At 48.3% G+C, this 9,670-nt stretch overlaps 2 protein-coding genes across 2 annotated transcripts in view; one reads left to right on the top strand and one right to left on the bottom strand.

Annotated features, from left to right (window-relative positions):
• Nucleotides 1-2,397: 2,397 nt before the first annotated feature.
• On the bottom strand, nucleotides 2,398-6,466 carry LOC120431815 (DNA-directed RNA polymerase II subunit RPB2). The gene is made up of 4 exons (XM_039596934.2): nucleotides 6,306-6,466; nucleotides 5,930-6,153; nucleotides 2,668-5,862; nucleotides 2,398-2,606 (listed from the first exon to the last, which is right to left on the bottom strand). The coding sequence occupies exons 1-4, from the start codon at nucleotides 6,322-6,324 to the stop codon at nucleotides 2,517-2,519; spliced, it is 3,528 nt and encodes a 1,175-aa protein (XP_039452868.1). The 5' UTR covers nucleotides 6,325-6,466; the 3' UTR covers nucleotides 2,398-2,516.
• Nucleotides 6,467-6,763: 297 nt separating this feature from the next.
• The window catches only part of LOC120431816 (28S ribosomal protein S11, mitochondrial), a 5,437-nt gene continuing 2,530 nt past the window's right edge, over nucleotides 6,764-9,670 (top strand). The window contains exons 1-2 of the mRNA XM_052711627.1: nucleotides 6,764-7,093; nucleotides 7,152-7,383. Of these exons, the coding sequence (XP_052567587.1) occupies nucleotides 6,894-7,093; nucleotides 7,152-7,383 (432 nt within the window). The 5' untranslated portion in view covers nucleotides 6,764-6,893. The remainder of the gene's footprint in view (nucleotides 7,094-7,151; nucleotides 7,384-9,670) is intronic.

The following is a 9,670-nucleotide window of genomic DNA, read 5'->3' as shown; positions in this document are numbered from 1 at the left end:
CCGTATTGATGTTCTGGTTTGGATGGCGTGCTTTTAGTCTATCCGGCATTCTTGCGACGCTTCCGGCGATTTTCCAAATATTTGGCTTGCCGTAGAGTTGCGCCAGCTCGTGGTTCATCCTTCTCTTCCATGCATTGTTCATTAGGATGGCTCGAGATTGTCGATTTTTCAGAACATGTTTTTTTTCGGTTGCTTTTCGGCCCCTTAACAACCCCCTAAAATTTGGGAGCGATTAGTTGCGTCCACACTTTGCGCATTACATTTCAATTTTGTATAGGAATTAGTATGGGAAAACCTTTTTTTTTACATTTTGATTTTTATCATTTTAATTTCCGACTAAGATTTTTCAAACCAACACAATAGCGTTGAAATTGAGAAAATTCTCTAAAACTTTCCCCAAGAAAGTATTGTGCTATCTTGCTCCTGTCAAAAGATACAGCGTCCTCAAAACTGGTCTAAAACGTGTTTTTTTTTTCTCAAAAATCACGTTTTAGACCAGTTTTGAGCACACTGTATCTTTTGACAGGAGCAAGATAGCACAATACTTTCTTCGGGAAAATTTTAGAGAAATTTCTCAATTTCAACGCTATTGTGTTGGTTTCAAAACTATAGTGGGAAATAAAAATGATAAAAAAAAGGAAAAAAAGAGGGTTTTCCCATACTTATTCCCATACAAAATTGAAATGCAATGCGCAAAGTGTGGACGCAACCAATCGCTCCCAAATTTTAGGGAGTTGTTGTTCACCAACGATCCGAGGTACACAAACTCCTCCACGAACTCGAACTCGTCGCCGTCGATCGTCACGCTTGGTCCTATGCGAGCCCTAAGGGACTCGGTTCCTCCTGCCAGCAGATACTTCGTCTTCGCCACATTCACCTTCAATCCAACCTTATCCGCTTCAATTCAGTGTACTTCCTAGCCGACAATTTACATATCGTCGGCATAGCAGATGAACTGGCTGGACCGGTTGATGATCGCATGTTGAAGCCCGCCCGTCTCATGACTTTAAGCCCAATGTTGAAACAGAGACCGGAGATACCGTCGCCTTGTCGCAGTCCCTTGCGCGATTCGATCGGGTCGAAATTCGCCCCCGCTGCACCGTCCATCGTTGATTTCACCATTCTGATCAGCTTCCCGGGAAAGCCGTTCTCGTATGTACATGATCTCAAGATTTGATACGCGCGAGTTTTTTGGAGGACTTGGCGTAGCAAAAAGATTTGGTCCGACGTTGATTTCCCTTCCACGAAACTGGCTTGGTACGTCCCTACAGAATCCTCGCTCCGACAGACGAAAGCAGATGATCTGGGACAGTACTTTGTAGGGCGCGTTGAGAATTGTCATGACACTCTTTGTAGATCGGGCATATAACCCCCCTCTTTTCACTCCTCCGGTAGCTGTTCTGTGTCCCAGATCTTGACTAACAGTAGACGGGTCGCCAAATTGTCGAAGCCCATCTTGATGAGTTCCGCACCGATGCCATCCGTACCCGCTGCTTTGTTGTTCTTCAGCTTCTTGGTGGCTTCCCTCATCGTGGGTGTTGGGTCGTCCCCCGTCGCTCTGGTACTCCGCCTCTGGGACGTTGAGATGCTCGTCGATGTCAAGATTCCTCCCTCCTTATCCCGGCACATTTCGACTCGCGGCATGAAGCCGTTCCGGAATCGACTGAGTTTCTTGTAGAACTTGCGCGTCTTATTATGCTGTCTTCGCAACTGTTTGTACGACTCCTTGTTCCCAAGGGTGTTATGCAGTAGCCCCTTGTCCCGCGCTGCTGTCTTCTCGTCCCAAATCGGCTGACATTCCTCGAACTCGGTTCACATACTCAACGGCGCTCGATGCCGCTGCGTTGGTGGCTCTTGCCATATGGCTCCAGCAGGCCTCCAGAGGGTCTTCACGAGCTCACTGGGTAGCAACCTCACGGTCCTTGACCGTAGTGGGCGATGGTACCGGATCTTGTTGACTTCGGACAAGCGTTTGCGCAGCTTTGCCACCACTAGGAAGTGATCCGAGTCGATGTTTGCGCCACGTTAGATTCTGACGTCGATTATGTCCGAGAAGTGCCGACCATCGATGAGAACATTATCGATTTGCGTCTCTGTGTCGTTTGGTGATCTCCAGGTGAACTTGTTCAGGAGGCTGTGCTGGTACTACGTAAGGCCATGTTTCACGAAGTAGCTAAATCGAGAGCGCCTAACCTCACAATAACCGGCATAACTTGAGCGTCGATGACAATCTTTATGTCGTGATTTGAACACTTCATGTACTCGCGGTCAAGAAACTTGTAGAAAGCGTTCTTGTCTACGGACTCCATAAGTTGCCGGCCTATAAAATCTAGGAAATGTAAACCAAAAAGCCAGTTATGCCAGGGAACTTTCTCAACCAAATGACCACGCGCGAACCTTGTTACAATCCGTCCTGTCCGGACAACGTTTATAGGCAATAATAATTGTAGGTTCTTACTTGGTAGATAGATAAAACTGTTTAAATTGTGTGTCGCAGCAATATATCGTCATCCTCCTTACAGCACCATCAACCGCGGCGCAATGTTCATCGACATCAGCTCCTGGAACAGCAGCTTGGCCGCGTACGGCAGCTTGACCTGCGATATCTGAAAGCGACGTAGTTGGACGTTAGTGTTTGATTTGAAAACGCCTGCGGCGATGGCTTACCTGTGTCTTGTTCTTGCAGCCTTTGCACTCGAACGTGTTGTTGCGCAAGTTGGCGATCGCGATCAGCCCGCAAAAGTTGCACACGTGTATCCGGTACGGGTCGGACACCTCGAACAGGCGCTCGCGCAGAAACTGGGCGGCACCGTGCGAGATCTGGCAATCGCGCTCCATCTCGCCGAAACGCAGCCCACCGTCACGGGCACGACCCTCCATGGGTTGGCGCACGAGGATCTGGACGGGGCCGCGGGCACGGGAGTGAATTTTGTCGTCCACCATGTGCTTGAGACGCTGGTAGTAGGTGGGGCCGAGGAAGACCTGGGCGTTGATCTTGCGGCCGGTGTGTCCGTTGTACATGACTTCATTACCACGCAGCTGGTAGCCGTACTCCTGCAGGAAGGTGGAGATCTTCTGCACGTTGACGGCATCGTTGAAGGGGGTGGCGTCACCGATTTCGCCCTTGTTAGAACCGAGCTTGCCCTGGATGCACTCAATTAAATGGCCAATTGTCATACGGGAGGGAATGGCGTGTGGGTTGATGATGATGTCCGGGGTGAGGCCTTCGCAGGTGAACGGCATGTCCTCCTGGCGGTACTGGATTCCACAGGTACCCTTTTGACCGTGACGGGAGGCGAATTTGTCGCCGATCTGGGGGATACGAACCGAGCGGACACGGATTTTGCAGAACTTGTAGCCTTCGCTGTTGAGCGTCAGCATGACCTGGTCGACGATTCCGGTTTCGGAGTTACGCAGGAAGGTGGAGCCGTCTCGCTTGCTGTACCGCTTGGTTGTTCCGTCCAGATCGTCGTCGGTTTCGGGGAGGGTGATTGTTTTGCCGATGACCACGTCGTCACCGGACACACGAAGTCCTGGCGCGATTATACCGTCGTCGTCCAGCTTGTCGTACAGGGCGTTGCGCATGCCCTGGCAGGTTTGGCGGTTCGGCTTTTCGAACTGCTCTTCCTGATCGCCGATCTTCTTGCTTTCCGAGTCCTTGTACGAACGGTAGAACACCGATCGGAAGAAGCCGCGCTCGACGGCGGAGGCGTTCAAGATGACAGAATCTTCCTGGTTGTATCCGGTGTAGCACAAGATGGCGACGATCGAGTTGATGCCGGCGGGGAGCTCTCGGAACCGAAGGTACTCCATGGAGCGGGTCGTGACGAGTGGTTTCATCGGGTAGTAGAGTACGTGGGCTAGGGTGTCCATCCGGACGTGGAAGTTGGTGATGTACACGCCCATAGCTTGCTTACCCATAGCGCTTTGATAGGTGTTACGCGGACTCTGGTTGTGATCGGGGAATGGAATAATGGACGCGCAAACACCGAGGATCATCGCCGGGTGAATCTCGCAGTGGGTGTAGGTCGTACAGTACGCGTACTCCTTGTCCTGTTTCAGATCGTACGGGGTCATGGCGATCATGACCGTTTCCTCCTCCAGGGTATCGATGTACTCGACCACTCCGGAAGCGACCAGCACCTGCCAACCGTAGTTGTTGTAGTCACGCTCCTTCAGCATGTCAACGTGGTTCTTGCGCAGCAGCAGACTTCCGTTCTCGACGATCAACAGCGGTCGACAGATTCGGCCCGCGTCTGTGTAGATTCGAATTTCACGATCGCGAATGTCCCGGATCATGGACACCTCGGACACGATGATGTCCATCTGACGACGCAGCTTCCTCAGAGTGGCCATCAGCTGCTCGGGGTCACGATGGATTCCGACCCAGCACCCGTTGACGAAGATCTTGGTAGCGTCCGCGATCGCAGAGGGGGCAATTTCTTCCAGATTTTCCATGGACCACTCCTCCAAGAACTCCAGAATGGGTGACGGTTGCGATCCGACCGAGATGTAGGCCATCAGGGCGAGGTTCTTTACCAGCCCGACAGCAGCTCCCTCGGGCGTTTCGGCCGGACAGATCATACCCCACAGGGTGTTGTGCAGCTGACGCGGCTTGGCCAGCTTGCCGTCACGACCGATCGGCGAGTTGACACGACGCAAATGGGACAGGGTTGAGGCGAACGTCAGTCGGTTCAACACCTGAGACACTCCGGCACGGGCCTGATGGGCCTTCTTCTGGTCTCCCCAGTTACCTGTGGCCAGCGAGTATCGGAGGCCGTCGGTGATAATCTTAGTTTTGATCGCCAGCTCCAGGTTGAAGTCCTTTCCACGATCGATAAACTTCTGGGCGTACATGCGAACCTCTTTCAAAAGATTTTTGAACAGTCCTCGGAAGAGGAAAGCCAGGAGGGGACCGGCCAGATCCAACCGCTTGTTACCGTAGTGATCACGATCGTCCAGTTCACGACGACCCAGGGCAGCAAGCAGCAGTCGATGGACCATGTACCCGAGGAAGTACGCCTTCTTGGTTTCACAGAAATCCGACACACCCACATGGGGCAACATTTCCTTCTGAAGGATTTCCTTCGCGTACTTGATACGCTTGTCCTTGGTGACACCGGGCCGGGCACCACGCGCACCGATAAAGTTCAACGCCACGTTCTGTTCCTGCACGACGAACGCCTCATCCAGCGAGGGCTTGACCATTTCCATCATTTCCGGATCGTCAAAGTCGTAGATGATGTGCTCGAGGATGTCACGATCGGCGACGAATCCGAGCGCTCGGAACACGATCATGATCGGAATCTCCTGCTTGACGTACGGCAGGATGGCGATCACCCGCTGACCGATGGCGGACTTTTTGATACTTTGACCTCCACGCGCCATCATGTTGCACCACAGCGTCGAGGTGGGTCGCGAGCTGTGCTCCAGGCAGGACCGGATTTCCGACTTGTACGCGTACTTGCCGTCCTTCATGCTGAACACGTACACCGTGTTGGTGGCCATCTTCTCCTGGGCGATCAGCACCTTCTCCGAACCGTTGATGATGAAGTAACCGCCCGGATCGAGCGGACACTCGTTCAACTCCGTCAAATCACGATCCGTTAGCTGGGAGAGCAGACAATACGTGGAACGCAACATGATTGGGATCTTGCCGATGAACGTCTTCTGGTGCTGCGTCTCGACCGGATCCTGACCCTCGACGATCTTCGTTTTGGTAATGTCCACGTAGAGTGGCGCCGAGTACGTCAAGTTACGAAGACGTGCCTCGTTTGGCATCATGGGCGACGGGGAACCGTCCTTCTCCCAATGGGTCGGCTTCGAAAGATAAATCTGATCGAATTTCAGCACGTAGCGGGTCTGAAACAAAATTATAAAACGTAAAAAAAAGAATTCCCCAACCAACGCGCCCCCCCCCCTCTCATACCGGCGTCTCAATGTCCCCGGTGGTGTGCTGCGCCTCGGCCGTCAACTCGATGGCCGGCGAGTCCTCCACGATGCGCTGCACCGACATCTGGATAAACTCGTCGAAACTGTCCAGCTGCTGCCGCACCAAACCCTTCTCGTCGAAGTAGGCGTTGATGACGATCCAGCACGCTTCCTGCCACAGCTCGTGGGAAATCTCCTCCGGGTCCTCCTCGAAGTGATCGCCTGAAAAAGTTTAAAATCGTCAGCAGTAGTAGTGACGGTCCTCCGCCACCCGAAAAAGGGGTTCTTCTTCTTCGTTGTTTGCGAAATTCAATGCCCGAAATTGAAATCTCGAATGTCCGCTCCAAATCCGCAAATTTCCCGCACAAACTTACCATCCTCGTTTTCGTACATCCTGAGGGCGGAGATTTACGGTATTTTTAGCCGGAACCAAACACTTTTCTCCGGATTATTTTGCGAAAAAGTTTCACCACCAGAAAATGATGCGTCGTTGCTCCGTCCGTGCGGCTTGAGCGACGATGGCGGATTGTGACGTTTTGGCGGCCTGACTGAACTTTTGACGTTAGTGGACTAGGGTGGTCGGTGACCGCGGCGATATCGGAAAAATCTGTATAAACATAAAAAATCTGTATAAGCCGCCTTAATTATTTTTAATTTTTTTATTAAGTGTTTTGAGTGAGGTTTAATAAAGTCGTTATTGTCTTTTAATGTTCAACATTGTCATAATTGAAAATTAAAATTCTAAGCTGGAATGTTTGTACACTAAGTCTCAAAATTGCTGCAGCAAAAAAGTGTCTTGTAAATCAAGCGATCACTGTGAACCCAAGCACGTTGTTTACAATATTCAGCTGAAGTTTTCAACTCGTTGCGTAAACACATCGGCGGTGTCCGTCGGCGACCGAATCGCGGTATTTCGTGATTTTTCAACAAAGTTCCTGTCCCGCGCGTTCAAACCAACAACCATGGTGCTGCTGAAAACCTTCACCGCCACGTTGGCCAACGTGCTGCGACGGACCGCGGTGGCAACCCCAGCGAGGACACTCCACCAAAGTGCCCCCCTGTTAAAGGTGGAAGATCGCAAGGCCATGCTGGCGTCACTGCCCGGCAAGGACGAGGGCACCATCGGCGAGCGGTCCATCGACATCGACTCCATGATTTTGAAGTATGGCTTTCAGTTTAATTTGTAAAACATTTCTAATGTTGAGACCTATTACTTTCAGAAAGGACCGCTTCTTCCCGGATGCGGACACGCCGACCGCCCTATTTGGCGGGGTGCCCTTCAACGAGATTCCCATCTGCAACATCCGGGTGTCGCCGAACAACACGATCATCACCATTTGCGACGCCAAGGGCGCGCCGCAGTTTATTCGGTCGTGCGGAATCGAAGGCTTCAAAAACACCCGGAAGGGGACGAACATTGCGGCGCAGGCGACGGCAATCAGTATTTGCACGGTGAGATTTTTTTGAATTTTCTAATACAACGCATTTTTACACGAATTTCTAGATACCGTCATCAGGGGTGACATTGATTCTAGGGGGTGAGATTCAGCATTTTTGTATGACTTAATACTCCCGTAGGTCAAAAGTCAGGAAAATAAAAATCGGATTTGATATCGGATCGGATAACGTTAACTCACAATTCAATAATAGAGTTATCTACGTGCGCATGTATTGCGTATACGTACACGAAAAAGATTGAGGTTAAATTTTGTACCCGCCAGCAAAACAAATGGTGTGCAAGTGTGCGTGAGAGCGGGCTTAGGCGGGGGGGGGGGGGGGGAATTTTGGCTGATTTTAGCGTGACGTACTTTATGGATGAAGCCTTAGCTAACTCTATAGAAAAGGGCCCTAAAGCCCTATGATGTCAATTTTTATGTACAACGGTAAAAAAAAACGATTATAAACCATTTCTGAACACTTTTTTTTTTTTCATTTTAATGCAAATAGATAAATTCTCGATCAAATTTTCAAAAGGCCCTATCTGCATAGGAAACCCATGAGGGATAGGTTGTTTTGAAAATTTAATCTAGAATTGACAAGGCAACATTTTTTCGACCTGCCCGTGTGGATCAATTGGACCGCGCACTGGACTCACAATCCAGAGGTCGCCGGTTCGAATCCCGCGGCGGGCGCTCTAAAATTCTTTGTGTAAATATGGGTATTCAGCGCCGTCGCTCCGTGCCATACTTTCATACACTTAGGAGCCCAGGGCGGCGAAGTCCTTGTAGATAAAAAGGAAGACACTAGTGGTTGGTACCAGCAATGGTGGCCGACAGCTATAAAAAGTCAACTTCTTCACATTTTTTCGATGGATCAACTATGGTCCGCTTGGAACAAGCTGTCAAGTAGGACCTTTTCTGTCAAGAAGGGCCGCGAAGTTATTTTTTTTTAAATAATGTAATAATCCATTTTAAATCCTTTGCGGTCGTACAAAGGGTATTTGTACTCAGAAAAATAAGCTTTATCGTTGCTTAAATTCATGGTGTCGATCCAAATCCCAAAATAAAATTCCCTGACTTTTCCCTGACCTCTCCAGACCACCAAATTTGTTTTATTTTCTATTTTTTTCTAACATATTGTTTGGAGCGTATTTATGGTTTCATGCATTTTCCTTTTTGAATATTGGAAATTTAAGATATTGAAAAACTTCAATGACTTTTTTATTTTATTTTTCTAACGATGGATTCTGCAAAAACTTAAAAACTTTTTTTATTTTGTAATTTTTTTTTTCTTAACGAACATCCAAATTGAGTAACCATAAAATGTCCTATGTTTTTTTTATCTGGTGATGTCATTTTAAATGTTGCCCTTTACCAAAAAATCTAGAGCTTATAGGACCTTTTAAAAAAAAACTCTAGAAATATTTTTTTTTTGGGATGGTGGTCCAGCCGCACATCGTTGATGTTGAAACCTCTAAACTGGGCCCTCGTCCTGTCACGTCTGTCAGTAGTCTTGTCGTACATTACAACTAGAATCAGATCTGCCAATGAATTAGTACACTTCGACCAAATAAACACTGACGCTGTATGGATCTGACTCTAGAATAAATGCACAGTTGTGTGTTATTCATGAGTCCAACTTGTTCAATTATTCATTTAAGTCCAAATATTCATTTGCTAACTACTTTGGATTGAAAATCTAAACTTTAATCTAAAATCCTCTAAACCTAATGTTCAGAAGTAAACGTTCCTTTAACTGTTGTAGTACTACTTCTATCAAAAACAATACAAAATTATGAACTGATATACAAATAGGATAGAAATCGCGATTTGAAAAAGAAATGACCATTTACGTCAAAAGATCGCTAGTTCCTCGATTCGCAACAATGGTCGATACAACCATAATCCGAAAACCGTTAGTTCAATAGATCAACGAATTTTGTCCGATATCATTACATTATTGATTGATCGAGACTCTATGGACAATTTGACGTAAAAGAATGACATAAAGTTTATTGACAGCATTACTCCAACTTAACAATTGCTACTAACTTTAACATCAAAAAGATTTGGAAAGGATACATGTTTATTTTAAATGCTAATGCTAAGCAACAAATCAATTGTACTATCCTGAAGACCCAACCTAAATCCCACATTGTGATAGTGAAAAAGTCACAGGAGCAGCGGTGTCTTGTGCAATAGTGATATTTTCACAATCGGAGAACTACCTAGTTCACGAAGACAGCTTATCGGTCAACGCTTAAGCCCTGGGGCTGCGGCAAAACGAGTTCTCGTAGCAT

Source organism: Culex pipiens, chromosome 1 (assembly GCF_016801865.2).
Source record: "Culex pipiens pallens isolate TS chromosome 1, TS_CPP_V2, whole genome shotgun sequence".
NCBI lineage: Eukaryota > Metazoa > Arthropoda > Insecta > Diptera > Culicidae > Culex > Culex pipiens.
Note: the sequence above shows the minus strand (reverse complement) of the source record. Positions and strands in the feature narration are given on the sequence as shown.